Here is a 15,813-nt window from a genome sequence, read left to right as displayed (position 1 = left end):
AATGTTTGTATAGCCTGTAATATTCCATATAAATATATTCCTTTAGGAAGAATATATCTATCAGAACGTTTTATATATATACATATGTATATATATATATATTTACTGAATATATATATATATATATATACATATATTTACTGAATATATATATATATGTATTTACTGAATTATAAGTAGAAAATAAAAATTGACTTTGGTATGTTTATAGTGCGATGCGTCGTCACACTGTGAATGGCCATGTTTTATGTAAAATTAAATTTCTTCGTCTCTAATCAATGATGCATAATAAATGTAAAAAAAAAAAAAAAAAAAAAAAAAAAAAAAAAAAAAAAAAAAGTAAACTTACCCGTATCGATTTCTTGTGTCTGCGTTGGATCCGGCAAAGGATAGTCATGTAAACGAAGATAAACCTCCATCGCACATTTTGCAGCCTTGAAATAAAATGGATGAGCACGAAGGACGTCCTCTAACCTCAAGAGACCAACGTAAGATCTTAATGTCATTTTTCTCATGCAATATGTGTGAAAGTCGAATTGATCTTCTATAATTTCCGAAAAGTGCTGTAAACAATATGAAATAATTAATACAGAAATTATAAAGTAATTATTTAAAATCAAATCATTTTGATGACATAATTCCAATATATTATATTGATCTTTTTACATGACTTACCCTGTCAACTTCATGGCACTTCTTTAACGCTTCTCCATATTTTCCAAGACGTTGATACGCATGTGCTGCTTCCATTTGTATCCACATACATTGCATTTCATTTAAATTTTCCATGGCTAATACGCCTTCCCTTGTAAACTTCCCACATGTCTCTTCTGCTTCTTTTATTAAATTAGCACGTAGCATATATTTGGCACATTTAGAATTAATATATCGATCTGCGGTATCTAATCCTTGAGCTTCGTCCAACCACTTATACGCTTCTTGAACATTTCCAGCGTGCTAAAATAATATATTTAATATCCCATAAATATTAAATATTATATATTATTTCCATTGATATATTTCAAAAGTAATAAAATATTACATTATTATTTACCTTAAATATTCGTCCTTTGGTAACAAACAGTTCTATTAATGTAGGCGTATGATCTATGGCAGCATCAATCTCATTCAGCGCTTTCTCTGTAAGACCAAGATAATCATAATGTTGAGCTAAATAATAATAAGTCCATAATAAAGCCGACGCTGGTTCTCGTGGATTATCTTTTTCTTGATTACTAAAATGACCATGGGCTTTTAACGCTTCCTTATATTCCAGAACAAGAGATTGAATAACCTCAACTTTTTGTTTGTCATTATACAACGAACGAAGATTAACAAACAATGGTGGTACACCTTTATGAAGGCCTAAATAAAAACAAAACATATATATATATATATGTATAAAACGTTATAAATAAAAAATATAAGTATGTACGTGTACGTTAAATAATCTTTTAATATGAGAGAAAAAAAAAAAAGAAAAATGCAAAAGTTTTCTCAAGGCATACCTCGTCGTAAATATAAATCGACTAATGTTTTAAATTGATCTCCGGTAGCATAATTCAATTGTAAACGTCTTGGTGCTAATGCACGAGGAAATAATTCTTCGTATCTTTGGAGCATAATCAATGTATCTTCTGGTGTTTCATGTCTTTCAGCCTCTGCTAATTTAGCATAATATGTAGTATTTTCTGGATTGATATTTAATAATTCTTTGTAAACCTGTGTTGCTTCTGCATATTGTTGAAGCTGAAGTCTGAGTTTACCTGAATTAAAAAAAAAAGAAAAAAGAAAAAAAGAAAAAAAAAGAAAAAGAAAAAAAAAAAAAAAGAAAAGTCATTAAACTTGTATAAAATTATTAATTATACAATAGCGATGATAACAAGAAATAACGTACCATATGTCTCTTTTAAAGTGACTCTATCACAAATTTGATATCGATACTTATCAAGATGTTTTAAAGCTTGTTCATTGTCACCAGATTCTTGAATAACCATATTTTGGTATAACAGCAATTCACTATGTTCATAATCATAACAAATCTGCACAATTAATTAAAACGTTTAATATATTAGATCAAATTCTTAAATATTTTTGTATAAAATAAAATAGAATTATATGCATGATAATATATAACATAATAATTGATATTGCAAATATATGATTGATATTAAAAATATTAGAAGATATTAAAATAAAATATAATTTAACAATATATATATATATATATACGCGACTTAAATCATTTCTCAATGTTTTATTTTCGTATACATACCATAGGTGAATTTCGAAACGTATCTAAAATTTTAAGCGCCATCTCATAGTCTTTTAATAAATGATAAGATATAGCGAAACCAATCCAAGAAGCACGTTGTGTTGGACGTAACATAAACAATTGATATCTTGTATCCTATAAATAATAATTTGTCATATTAATAATATAATAATATAATATAATTTTTATTTAACATTGAAACGTATAGATTTGTATATAATAACAAAATAATTCTTATTATATATATATATATTTATATTTATATGTATATTAATAATAATATATATTCTATATGAGTACTCACTCTATATCCTTCTAAATCCCTCATTTGAATTTGAAGTAAAGATAAATCTCTAAGGATTTGGATATTGTCCTTATCCCATTTAAGAGCATTTCTATAACATTTGATAGCCTCATCATATTTCTTATCGGAACGCTGTAACAGTCCATAAACATGCCAGCATACATGAGACTGTAAACTGTTCCTAAGACCACGCCGTACATGATCATATGCTTCTTCTTTGCGACCTAAGCAATTCAGAGTCAGACCTTTCATCGCCAATGTCTCTCCATGCTCACTGAATTTTGGATTTGATAAGATTTGCTTTGCAAATTTCAATCCATTTTTGTATTGTTTGTGTTCATAACATCTCTGGAAGATTAAAAAAAAAAAAAAATGAGAATATCATTTGTTGAAAATTAAAGTTTTCCTATTCTTTAATTATATATTTAAAATATAATGTAATCTAATAGCTGTCATAAAGGTCATAATCTTGAGAATTTGATTTCATTAATAACATTACAATGATATTTATGGTTAAACGTTGCCATTGAATTTTTTTAAGGTTTTCGAAGAGTGCTTCATCATTAGAACATGATGAGTACAACTATTAGCCGGAGAGTGGGGTCCAAAACAGAGTATTTTTAATGGCTGTTACTCACCAAAATACGCTTAAACAAGGCATTTTCTTTGGGTGGCAAAGGATTGCTGGAGGACATTTTTGTATAAATACAAAAATAGAGGGCCTTTTCCACCCGGTAAACTTAATTTTCACCACAAAACCTCGTGGCCACAAACGAAGAAGTCGATCTTCGATCACGTGATCATCTGCGAAACTGTTGTTCCGCCGGAAGTTCTAAGTTCACGGTGCCGCACATTTCAACAAGTGTTGTAACTTTTATTTAATAGGAAAAGGAAGAAAGAGAGAAAAGAAAAAGAAAAAAAAAAGAAACGTTCGAGTAATACGATCAAAATTTAATTGACGATAATAATAATTACAATTGTCTATCGTCGTTAATCTAATAGATATAAATGAAAACAAAAAGTCAAAATCAATTGTATTAGATTTTAAAATTATTTTAGAATTGAACGAAAGTTTTTAACAACGCCATCTATATAACGTATCGAATCCTTCGAATATGATATACAATTTTAATCCTTACTTTTATGATCAATTTTGTCATTACCATTGAAATATATAAGAGTTAAGTATTGTAATATTTTGACTTAATTAAACCCATGAAAGAAATAAAATGAAATTTATTTATTTATAAACTTTGTATATAATAGTTAAGATTTCAAATACACTCATTGGCTGATACTTTCCTAATGCATCTTTAAGCATGCATCACACGATCGCAAAATAATTTTTCATATAAACTTTATAAATTTAAATATAAAAAAAATAAATATAGTATTTGTCGTTTATTAATTATTATTGTCGTATTATTAAAATGTTATTATTAAAAAGTCTTGTAATAATAATTTCGAATAAAATTCTTTATCATTTTTATGTCGCGTATTACATTACCGACATATTATTACAAGTCCATTGTAAATACAGTCGGTAAGTCAGTATAGCAAATATTTAATTTTATTTAAGACAATTAAAATAAATTCTATAGAATATAATAAAATGATACATTTATATATATATATGTATGTATGTATTTATTTATTTATTTAAAATCAATTGATATCCTTCTTACTGTTCAATAACATAAAATAATCATTGTTACCATATTTTATTATGTGCACTCAAGATGGCAGCATTAGTTGCTCGAGTCTACTTATATCAATTCTATGTGACGTCAGAACGTTTGTAAGGAAAAAAAAAAAAAAAAAAAAAAAAGAAAAAACCAGAAAGACAATTTGATTCTCGTAGTGTAAAATCTCTGATAAATTTATTTTTCTAAATCTAAGTATTTTCTATTAAATACGCTAAGATATTTAATCGATAATTTGTATCGATTCTCTTTATAAACGTTATGACTTTTGTTAATAGTATGTTTGTTTACATTTTTATTACGAAGAACTCTCTCCGGCTAAGAGAGCTAATATTCTCGGGTATTTATTTGTTTCTTTTTTTTTTCCAAGAATACATACCTTCTATTTGATCTTCGTTTGTTTTCAATTTGGCAGTCGAAGGATAACCGTGATTGAGTAAGCACGTATCTCTCGTATCAAAATGCGTAAGTAATTTAATTTATTATTAATTTTTAATTCAAACGACGGAAATGAATAAATTCAATATAATTCCTCGTAATATATTTTTCCTATTATTTCTCAAATTAATAATGTTAATTAATTGACGTTTTTCCCTTTCGTTGGTTATATTTACGAAATTAATAGAAAAACATTAAAAGAAAAATTAATTTTCTTGAGAAACTTGTACTCTCATTGAGTAATTATCAAAGATAAAAAAAAAAAAAATTAAAAATTAACATGTGCGAAATAGTCCATTGAATTATTTTCATTTTTGATTAAAACGAGATTGAGATTTTTTTTTTATTTAACCGTGCAAATTAATCAGTTAAACGTCTAATTAATTTTATATTTCTTTTGTATAACTGATACAAACGATCGCACGAATAATTTTCTTCATTTAATTATCGTTAATTATTGATAACCGTTTGTCTATCATTGAAGGATTAACGAACGACAGATAAAAAAGGGGAAAAAAATCTATCAGAAGTATGAGAGAAGTTTCAAATTGAATATAAATTTGCGAAACAATACGTTTTAGATGACAAGAGAGGTGTGTGTTATTCTTTTTTTTTTTTCTTTTTTTTTTTTTCTCTTTTTTTGTTCTTTTTACTCATACTTTACAAAAGATATATCTTTATTCTAAAGCTCATTTTTTACAACTTAATACGACATCTTTACGAGCCTTTACAGTCCATTATTTACAATCCATTGATTCGCCATTATAGGGAATTCATATTCCATGTTTTTGTATCGATACTTCTTTGTGGTTTCTCATTTGTTTATTTATTTTTTTTTCTTTTTTCTCTTCTTCTTCTTCTTCTTCTTCTTTTTTTTTTTCTTTTATTATTTTTTATCTTCCTCCAATTAATAAAACATTCGTCACAGACAGAGAGATTCCTTTCGCATTGATAGTACGTTAACAGCTGTAAAATCTTTCTCGACGTTTTGTAATTAATAATAATAATAATAATAATAATAATAATAATAATAATAATAATAATAATAATAATAATAATTCATTGTTAATTAACTTAACGAGAGTATTTCCACTAAAATTCGATTTCTAAGAAACGCGATGTATATAAATTAATTAGAATTGTTTCGAACGACGCAGTTCGAAAAATATATTTTCGTCGTGATTTCAAAGGGACGCAAAAGAAAAGGAAAAAAAAAAAAAAAAAAAAAAAGAAAAAGAAGAAAACGTTTTTTCCTTCTTTCTTTTTTCTTCCTTTTCTTTTATTCTTTTTTTTTTCTTTTTCTTTTATCAGGCATATTTCTTACTCCCAAAACATTTGCGTCCATTTGGAAACACAAACGAACGTAACGCACGAAGTGTGTATCATAAACGCGCACTTTTGCGAGCGATTTTCTTTTTCTTATTGAAAGAAATAAAAAAAAAAAAAAAAAAACAAAAAAATAAAAAATAAAAAAAAATTGATCCGGTCGATGACGAATCATGAATAATATAATATAATTATTTATATACACGTATATCGTGATCGCATCGTAATTTTACTTTTTTTTTTTATTTCTTTTCTTTTTCCTTGTTCTTGTTCTTGTTTTCTTTTTTTTTCTTTTTTTTTCTATTTTTTTTTTTTTTTTTTTTTTTTAATTAGCCGACATATTATCGTAACATTTGGCCGATCGAATATATTATTATTTACATTTTCCATTCAAGAAACGGAGAATTAGCTTTCTTCGTTCTTATTTTTTTTCAATCTCATTTTTTTTTTTTTTTTTTTTTTTTTTTTTTATTATTTCGTTTTATTTCTCCGTTTCGATATGCGGCTGTGCGCGTTGATAATATTTAAAAAAAAAAAAAAAAAAAAAAGAAAAAAAAAATAATAAAATAAATAAAATCGTCACGTTCTTCGTTGAATGTATTGATAAAAAATTTAAAAAAAAAAAAAAACAAAAGAGAGAGAGAGAGAGAGAAAAACAGAAACGTAAAACGTAACGCATCGTATAATAATTTATAATATTCTACGCTAAACGTCGGATTTCTTTTCTTTTGAGTTTTTCAATGACGACATAAAGAGACAACGACGATGAATTATTCTTTTCCTTTTTTTTTCTTTTTTTTTTCTTTTTTTTTTCTTTTTTTTTTTCTTTTCTGTTTCAACTTAAGTTAAAAATCGGTGGTTCGCGAACAATCGAAGACAACGATGTTTAAATATATTGTAAATTAATTGATTAGATGATTAATCGTCTGCGTCGTATAAAATAATAATCTTCTCTTTCATTCTTTTCTTTTTTTTTCCTTTTTTTCTTTTTTCTTTTCTTTTCTTTTCATTTCTCTTCTTTTCTTTGTCATTCTTACGTTTACATTTTCGTTTACGTTTTCACGTTAAGTCTACGCGTTTCACGTCGTACACTGCGTCTTGTCTGGGAATGAAAAGAAAGAAAAAAAGGAGGAAAGAAAAGGAAAAAAAAAACAAATGAAAAAAAGGAAGAAAGAAAGAAAGAAAGAAAAAAGAAAAAATAGAGGGAAAAATTCGTAAAACGTTCGTTTAGGTGAACGCCGTTGGTCCTTTAGGTTTTATCATCATGGTCGCCCTTTTTAACGTGTAATCCCATCCTCTCCAACGGAACCATACGATTCCTTGAATATGAGAAAAATAAAAATAAAAATAAAAATAAAAAATAAAATAAAATAAAATAAAAATAAAATAAAATAAAATAAATAAGTAAAAATAAAGAAGTAAACGTGTTCCTATAAAAGTCGCATTCGAACGTAGTTTTAATGGTCTGTAATTATAATTAAATAAATAAATGTATTAATATTAAAATACCTTGTCGAGCCGATAAATCTTGAGGATCGTTAAGATAAAGTCCATTTAATCCACGTCCACAAGATTTCCACCACCAACCACCCTTTAGCATTGACGCACAATTCAACGAAGATCTATCGTTGTCTCTGTAAAATATTTCGTATCGAAATGCAAAATCAATAATTAAATTAACGATTATTTTTCTTTCATATTAGATGACAATTATATGTATATATATATAATAAATCTTTATATAGATATGATAGATATTTAGATATAAATATTTAAAATCATTAGAATAAGATCGCATATAATTATTACCTATTATAAGTCGAGAATGGACTATTGTTAGATCCATACCATGGATCATTCAAAGAATCACCAGCAGTACCTTCGTACCCATCGATTTCCAATTTGTAATATTCACCCTCGGAATATATTTTAAAGTGCATATATTGTGCGTATCTAAAGTGATTAAATATGAATTAGATATAAGATGAAGGATCGAAAAAATTTAGACACATAAATTAATTTTTATCGATAGAAAGAAAAGACAAAAAAAAAAAAAAAAAAAAAAAGAAAAGAAGAAAAGGAAAAAGGAAAAAAAGTATTGTAATAATTTACACGTGTACCTTTTATTCCCTTCGAAATCTTCCAATTCAACTCGGAGCATGTAATCCTCGTTATTGGTTAACATATAGATATTCTCATTTCCTAACCAAAATTCTCGAGCCGGATTACCAAAACCATTTTTGTAATCGGCCCAATCTCTGTTAAAGTTTTCTCTAGGTTCACCAAAGTCGTCTCTTCTTTGTATTACCTAATTATAAAAAAGAAAAAAAAAAAAAAGAGAAAAAGAAAAAAGAAAATAAAGAAGATCGTATCTGCTGTTAGCGATTATTTTCAAAAAGAAAAAGAGATTGAGAGAAATAGAAAGAAAACAAAAAAAAAATATATATATATATATATATTCAAAATGTACATAGTTTTTTCTCCCTTTTTTTCTCTCTATGGTATATAAACGATAGAGTTATTTACAATTATTATAATTATTATATTTATATTTACCGTTACGATATTGCATTATAATATTAATTATTAATAATTATATTATAATTATATTATAGTATGATATAGTATATATTTTAATAAATAACATATATATATATTATAGTATGTATATATATACATATATATATATATATTTAATTATAGCATATATTATATATATACTATTTCATTATATATACTATTTATAATAATAATTAATAATATATCATAGAGAGAGATATAGATATATTTCTCTTCCTTTCTTTTTCTCAATATATAAATATATTATATTACACACATATATATATATATATATATATATATATATATATATATATATACATATAAATATGAATATAAATGTCAGATGGACAGAAAAAGAGATGGAGAGAGAGAGAAAGAGAGAGGAAGGGAGAGCGGGGAGAAAAAGGAAGAGAAAGGTGCCTTATTCAAATCGCTATGAAATAACGTGGCAGCGATCTGAACTGAGGGAATAGTTATTGTTTGAGGAAAAAATCGACGTCTTCCTTCTCATACGTAAGAACTCGATGATCGGCGATGCGCTATTACATGTTACGATAGGATAGGATAGGATATGATAGAATAGGATAGAATAGAATAGTCGAGATCTCTCGAGCATGAAAACTTACCGTCCAACCACCATCGGCAATTTCCTGCTCACAGTAGACCTTGAGGAACCAATATGTAGTACCTCGTATTTGAAGATAATAGACACCGTTGTCTCTCATACCTGCATTTAGCAAGTCCACGCACGAGAAACCCTGGAAAACGTCGAAAGTGTGCCGATCTTATTTAGCTTTCCTTTTTTCTTTTTTTTCTTTCTTATTTTTTTTTGTCTTTTTTCTTTTTTCTTTTTTCTTTCTCTATTTTCTTTTCTCTCTTTTTTTTTTCCTTCTTCTTCTTCTACGTTTTATTTTTTTCCCCCTTCTTTTTCTCCTTTTTATTTCTTTTTTTCTTCTTTCTTTTCTCTCTCTCTCTCTCTCTCTCTCTCTCTTCCTTTCGCTCGTAAATCAACAAATATCATGTTTATCTAGAGTTTAAAGATCAATAGTGATTATTGTTCCTTTTTTCTTTTTTTTTTTTGTTTTAATTCCCCGTATAATTTTTCGAAATCGCACATATTTCGATATGCCGGCTTGTGTTTTCTCTTTTTTTGTTTTTTTTTTCCCCCTCTTTTTTTCTTTCTGTTTTTTTTTTTTTATTTATTTTATTTTATTTTATTTATTTATTTTTTTTTTTTTTTTTAAGTCCGATTTAAGTTTTCTCCAACAGAAAATTTATTGCCAGTTCATAAATTACGTACGCGGTATAAATTATATTACAAGTTTCACATTATATAAGTTTCTTTTTAGATACGGCAACAAAAAAAAAAAGAAAAAAAAGAAAAAAGAAAAAAAAGGAAAGAACAAAAAAGAGTAAAATATCGGATCATTATATATATATATAGGATTGAGATAATATTAAAAGGTTTTAGTATTAATAATGTATTACGTTTACGATTAGATAAATTAGATAGAATATTCAATAGATTACATGTTAACGTATTAGATTATATCGATAGAAAATAAATAACTTTGACATTTATTTTTTTTCTTTTTCTTTCTTTTTTTTCTGTTTTTTTCTTTTTTTTCTTTTTTTTTCTTTTTTTTTCTTGCAAATTCATTTAACGCTCATATCGATCTAATATCTCTTAAACATACACACACACATAGACACAGACACACACACAATTAATCATTAAAAATTATATCGTATTATAATCGTATTACCTTGATATCTTTGTAATTGATTAAGATGTCACTGGTGAAGGTTGTGTTAGCAGGACTTGGTTTATTTTTAACACTCGGGAATATAACACCACGATTCCTAGTCGTTGATCTTTGTGGTCCAGCAGAAGTTGGGGTCATGGGGGTTGTTGCCAATGATCCATTACTTGACGGATAAGACGTGGTATATGTGAGGAACGTCGAAGAGGTCGAAGTTGACGTTTGAATAGACGGTGGAATCGTTGTTGCAGTCATAGACGACGAGGATGAGATTTCCGTAACGAAGTTTTCGTTCTGCAGGTTAACATATCTTGACAGAGAAAAAGAAAAAAGTGTCGAACGTTTAAACGAAACTTTTATATATTTGCACGTGTTGTAAATCTTGGATTTTCTCTTTTTTTTTTCTTTTTTTATTTATGTTTTTTATTTCTTTTATTTTCTTAAAATTTTTTTTTTCAAAAAAAAAAAAAAAAAAAAAAAAACGGTTCTCAGTTATGCCGATTTAACGTAATAACATATTAATACTAATATACGAAAATTATAATTTTAATATTAAACATTTAGATCATACCAACCTTCCTGGATCATATTCGACAAGCCGATCTATCGTTGGATCCAACAATAATTCTGCCGGTATTTGTCGTTGTGCCAACGTAGCCACGTCATCCTCTTGTTTCTTAAGCCTACTCTCGACGCCTTCCAAATTTTCTATTATCTTATTCGTCTTCGTTCTAAGATCAGCGTGAATCTCATTGATCGCTCTCTCCTGCCTTTGCGTTTGAGTAAGCAACTCGTCGGATTTTGGAAGTAGATCGTCCACCGAATTTTTCGTGCCGACCTATGAAATCGATGTCATTTTAAAAAGAAAAAAAAAAAAAAAAAAAAAAAAAGAAAAAAAAATGTTATCTTTCTTCTTCTTTTCCTTTTTTTTTTTCTTTTCGTTCTTATCACTTGTACCATACAACAATAACAACAACAAAAACAAATAATTACTTAGGAATAAAATAATTCTTCAAAAAAAAAAAAAAAATATATATATATATATATAATTGCTATACAAATGATTATAAATAATTACAAAAAGAAAAAAAAAAAAACAAAAATAAAAAAAAAATTAAGACGATCATTGAATTGTTCGTTCTTTCTCTTCGTAATTATTTATTTATTTATTTATTTTTTATTTTCATTCTTTTTTTTTTTTTGTTTCTTTTTGTAATCGTCGCGAATGATTTTTTTTTTTTATATAATAATTTATAAATATCTCAGATCTTCTGATCTTTTATCTATGTAAATAAAATGAAAATCGAGAACGAGGTTCCGTTTTCACTGCCAAGTCATTGGGTCTGCAGGAAGTTAATCGCCCAGTCGATCTCGACTCGTTTTAACCCTTAACGGTCTAACGCCAATCGTGTTGCTTGGCACGCGACTTATACTAATCGAGACTCCTAGACTGGATTCCGCGTTGGGAAAACCGCATCGGAAGGTAGCATCGCGATCAATTACGTACCATATATGTATTTCTTGCGTGTAAAGCGAATCTATTTTATTCCTTTCCTTTTTTATTTTCCCTGTTTATTTATTTTTTGCTTTTTTCTTTTTTTTTCTTTCTTTCTTTATTTTTTACTTTCTTTCTTTCTTTCTTTCTTTCTATTACGAGATACGTTTCGTCGGAAATGAAATGAGAAACTCTCGTACGGTTTTCTTTTCTTATCGTTTTTTCTTTTCTTTTTTTTTTCTTTTTTTTTTTTCTTTCTTTCTTTCTTTTCTTTTTTTTTTCTCTCCTCTAAGTAATATATTAATCTTAATGAAGTCTCTCTTTGGATTTCTTTATAATTATCTATGTTATAGATCTAGGTTATATTTGATATAAGAAGAAGATTGTGGTTTATTATCATGGCGCTTTTTTCTTACTTTTTTCTTTTTATTTATCTTTAAATAAATTCTTTTTCTCTTCATTAACCTTTTCCTCGTCATTTCTTTTTCTATTTTATTTCTATTCTTCGACGATTATCCGGATTGTCGGATAATTGCGATAGGAAATTCAATAAAAAAAAATGGAAAAATCGTCGAATTTTATTTTACTATTGTCTATAATAAATTGGACGATAAATATACGATAAAGAAAGAAAATCGTAGAATATTTTTTTTTTAACGATTATATATAATTAGATAAAAATTTGATTAAAAAGAAATAAAAAAAAAAAAAAGAAAAAGAAAAAAAGAAAAAAGAGAAAGAAAGTAAAAAAAATATGACATATTTTTTTGTGACAATTATGAACGTCAGATAAATTCGATAAAAAGAAAAAAAACAAAAAAAAAAAAAAAAGAAAAAGGAAAAGGAAAAGTAAAAGAAAAATTTCTATTACTCACCACGACGTTCCAAACTTCGTCCATTTTTTCGGAAACAGTTAACATGGGATGCATTCTTTCGACCAAACGATCGAACTTGCTCTGTTTTGGTGGTGGCTGAGGAGTCGTAGTCGAATTTCTGTGATCATTAACAATAGCTTTGTCAACGACCGCGTCGTGTACGTCAGTCATCAGATTGTATATAGCTCCTAAATTGTCCGAGACCAGGTTGATATGAAATTGAAGTTTACGATCCAACGCACCGGTGGCTTGTCTAAGATTCTCGATCTCGATCGACACGTGATTCATAACCTCGTTGCTCATCGCCTTCGTGATCTCAACGACGCTCATACTGACAGGCTTCTTTTCGCTTGCCTCGGCATTTATGTCGTCGTTTTGTAAGAAATTATTGTCGAGTTGATTCTTTAGATTAACAAGCTTGTGATCGATATCGGAGACCTTCTGATCAAGAGAAATCAATTTCTCACCGAGAGATTCTGGCGATCTTTCGTCATTGTCATGATGGATCAATCGTATTATCGGAACTATAGTGTTAGAAATAAAAATACAGGTTTGATTTTTTTTTTTTTCTATTCTTTTCTTTTTAATATTCGCGATTAATAATTATTTAAAAGAAAGAATTCGTCTGGAATTTTTCGTAACGTTTTCATAATAATAATAATAATAATAATAATAATAATAGTAATAATAATAATAATAATAATAAAAATAATAATAAAAAAAAAGAATAAATGAAAAGTCAGATTATCAATCGTTTGATGGAGTAAATGTATATTATATATAATATAGATTAAAAAAAAAAAGAAAAAAATATATATATAATCAAATAATATATAGATATACGTGTATACATTTTTTTCCTTTTCTTTTATTATTTGATTTTATATATATATATATATATATATATATATATATATATATATATATATAAAATGTACAAAAAATAAACTATACCACTTTCAGCCTCGTTATCCTCCCTCCTATTATCAGCCGATCTCGCATGGATTTGTTCCTGCGATATCGGAGGATGTGCATTGAACAGTTTCAAATCCAATGTCCTGAGTTTAGCGATGACAGCGTCTGTTTTGTCAATGTTGTCGTTGACCCTCGAATCCAAGGCTTCGACTCGCCTCATCAGATGTTCAACAGCTTTATCAAGATTCTCGATTCGTTGTAGCTTTGATTCAAGGGTCGAGACGATGACCTCAAAGACGTTGAAGAGATACTGTTCCCTAAGATAAAGATGAGAAATTATTTTTTCGAGAGTCAACCATGAAAAACGAGTTCTCCTTTTCTCTCCCTCCCTCTCTTTCTCTCTCTCTCTCTCTTTCTCTTGAAAATGAGAAAGATCATCGCAGATAATTCGTGTCTGCACCTGACTCTTTTTAAACGTCGTATAGTCGAGGAAACTTCATGGCCTTCTTTTCTTAGCAACATGTACCTACCTTACTTATATATATATATATATATATATATATATATATATATATATACATACATACCTTTATATACATACCTCTACCTACCACGGTATAAAAGATTTTTGCCCGAAAGGCTCTGCTGTTGGTGCGTTACGCAAGAAAAAGGCGATCGCGGTTAGCACCGGGCGGCGTCGTTTCGTTCTCGCATTCTCTCTCTCTTGGGAGAAGAGAATGTGCCTCTCTCTCTCTATCTATCTCCCTCTCTCTCTCTCTCTTTTTTTCTTTCTTTCTGTGTTGGTTAAAAGAGGGCAGGAAAGAAGAAAAAAGAATAACTGAGGATAATAAGAAAAACCGGCGGAAGAAAATAAAGAAAGTTGACTCGAGCGAGAGAGTGACGAAATTGCTCTCTTGGAAGTATTTAGACTTAAAAGTCCCGCCATAACTTTTCGTCCTTCTCTTCGTAACATTGTCGTTGTCGTTGTCGTTGTCGTTGTTGTCGTTGTCGTCGTCGTTCTTGTTGTTGTCGTCGTCGTCGTTGTCGTCGTCGTTAAGTCTCGTTTGTCGGGTTTCACTTCGTAGGAATTTGCAATCTCTTGATACGTTCCAAACTTTTCTTCCGTGCTTCTGGTATGTGAAAATTGAATCGTCGTTTTCGCATGTCCCTCATCGTTCAAGTTAAATATCTATGTATTTATTTACTTACATTCCGTCCTACGATTATACTCGTTAATACTTTTCTTTTACCTGTACATGTTAGTATATATATATATATATATATATATATATATGAGATTTTATATGTTGAGTATACGCATTTTATTCGAACGTTGTTTGATTATTTTGATATATTTCAATAATTATATTATTTTGATATATTTGATTTTAATTCTTATTATTAGCCTTATTATTAGGAAAGAAAAAGAATAGTTGGAATTATTAACATATATATATATATATATATATATATATATATATATATGTACGTATACATAAATTTGTTTAAATGTCCATCTAAATTTATGGTTACTGTGCATGTTTTATTATTTTGCCATAATTTCGAATATTACCTGAGGAAAAAAAGAGAATGTTTTAACACACTTATATATATATATATATATATATATATATATATATATATATATATATATATGTATGTCATGTATACATATATATATATTAGAATGTCTACTCAAACATATTGTTATTTTATATTTTATTATTTTATTATAGTTTCGATTTATAACTCGGAGAAAAAAGGGAATACTTTACCATATATATATATATATATATATATATATACATAGATCTGTTAAAATGTCCACTCAAACGTATCGTTATGTTACGTTTTATTATTCAGCGATAATTTAGATTTTTAACTGACTATATGAGAAAGAAAAAAGAGAGTAGTTAACTAGTATATACATAATCATACATACATGCATACATATATACATATATATAAATATATATATATATATATATATGCATATATGGACCTGTTAAAATGTCCACTCAAACGTATCGTTATTATTAATTATTATTAGCCGCGTGTAATCTTCCTCGCTTGGTGAACCACCTTTTGCTTATGAATTGGCATCCAACAAGAATGGTTTGGCTTTCACTGAGTATACTTTCGCGAATGACTGCAAAT

General features: G+C 27.6%; 3 protein-coding genes across 5 annotated transcripts in view; 1 reads left to right on the top strand and 2 right to left on the bottom strand.

Annotated features, from left to right (window-relative positions):
- Nucleotides 1-3,394, bottom strand: part of Naa15-16 (N-alpha-acetyltransferase 15/16) — a 42,676-nt gene extending 39,282 nt beyond the window's left edge. The window contains exons 1-8 of the mRNA XM_035870491.2: nucleotides 3,218-3,394; nucleotides 2,580-2,927; nucleotides 2,276-2,410; nucleotides 1,898-2,042; nucleotides 1,509-1,766; nucleotides 1,055-1,365; nucleotides 676-957; nucleotides 350-563 (exon numbers count right to left, since the gene is read on the bottom strand). Of these exons, the coding sequence (XP_035726384.1) occupies nucleotides 350-563; nucleotides 676-957; nucleotides 1,055-1,365; nucleotides 1,509-1,766; nucleotides 1,898-2,042; nucleotides 2,276-2,410; nucleotides 2,580-2,927; nucleotides 3,218-3,274 (1,750 nt within the window). The 5' untranslated portion in view covers nucleotides 3,275-3,394. The remainder of the gene's footprint in view (nucleotides 1-349; nucleotides 564-675; nucleotides 958-1,054; nucleotides 1,366-1,508; nucleotides 1,767-1,897; nucleotides 2,043-2,275; nucleotides 2,411-2,579; nucleotides 2,928-3,217) is intronic.
- Nucleotides 3,395-4,653: 1,259 nt separating this feature from the next.
- LOC118443476 (uncharacterized) overlaps nucleotides 4,654-15,813 on the top strand; it is a 55,716-nt gene continuing 44,556 nt past the window's right edge. Inside the window, exon 1 of one of the 3 annotated variants that reach the window (XM_035870571.2) lies at nucleotides 4,654-4,747. The gene's annotated coding sequence lies outside the window, so the exon portion shown is untranslated. The remainder of the gene's footprint in view (nucleotides 4,748-15,813) is intronic. The other 2 variants (XM_035870542.2, XM_085664835.1) reach the window with 2 other exon arrangements.
- LOC118443465 (uncharacterized) overlaps nucleotides 5,410-15,813 on the bottom strand; it is a 38,754-nt gene continuing 28,350 nt past the window's right edge. Inside the window, exons 2-10 of the mRNA XM_035870506.2 lie at nucleotides 13,696-13,973; nucleotides 12,742-13,265; nucleotides 10,947-11,209; nucleotides 10,375-10,681; nucleotides 9,235-9,366; nucleotides 8,167-8,354; nucleotides 7,856-7,999; nucleotides 7,556-7,680; nucleotides 5,410-7,365 (exon numbers count right to left, since the gene is read on the bottom strand). Coding sequence (XP_035726399.1) covers nucleotides 7,274-7,365; nucleotides 7,556-7,680; nucleotides 7,856-7,999; nucleotides 8,167-8,354; nucleotides 9,235-9,366; nucleotides 10,375-10,681; nucleotides 10,947-11,209; nucleotides 12,742-13,265; nucleotides 13,696-13,973 — 2,053 coding nt within the window. The 3' untranslated portion in view covers nucleotides 5,410-7,273. The remainder of the gene's footprint in view (nucleotides 7,366-7,555; nucleotides 7,681-7,855; nucleotides 8,000-8,166; nucleotides 8,355-9,234; nucleotides 9,367-10,374; nucleotides 10,682-10,946; nucleotides 11,210-12,741; nucleotides 13,266-13,695; nucleotides 13,974-15,813) is intronic.

Source organism: Vespa mandarinia, chromosome 2, assembly GCF_050613455.1.
Source record: "Vespa mandarinia isolate Hongniang chromosome 2, ASM5061345v1, whole genome shotgun sequence".
Lineage (NCBI taxonomy): Eukaryota > Metazoa > Arthropoda > Insecta > Hymenoptera > Vespidae > Vespa > Vespa mandarinia.
The sequence above is the reverse complement of the archived record's forward strand: the minus strand, read 5'-3'. Positions and strand labels throughout refer to the sequence as shown.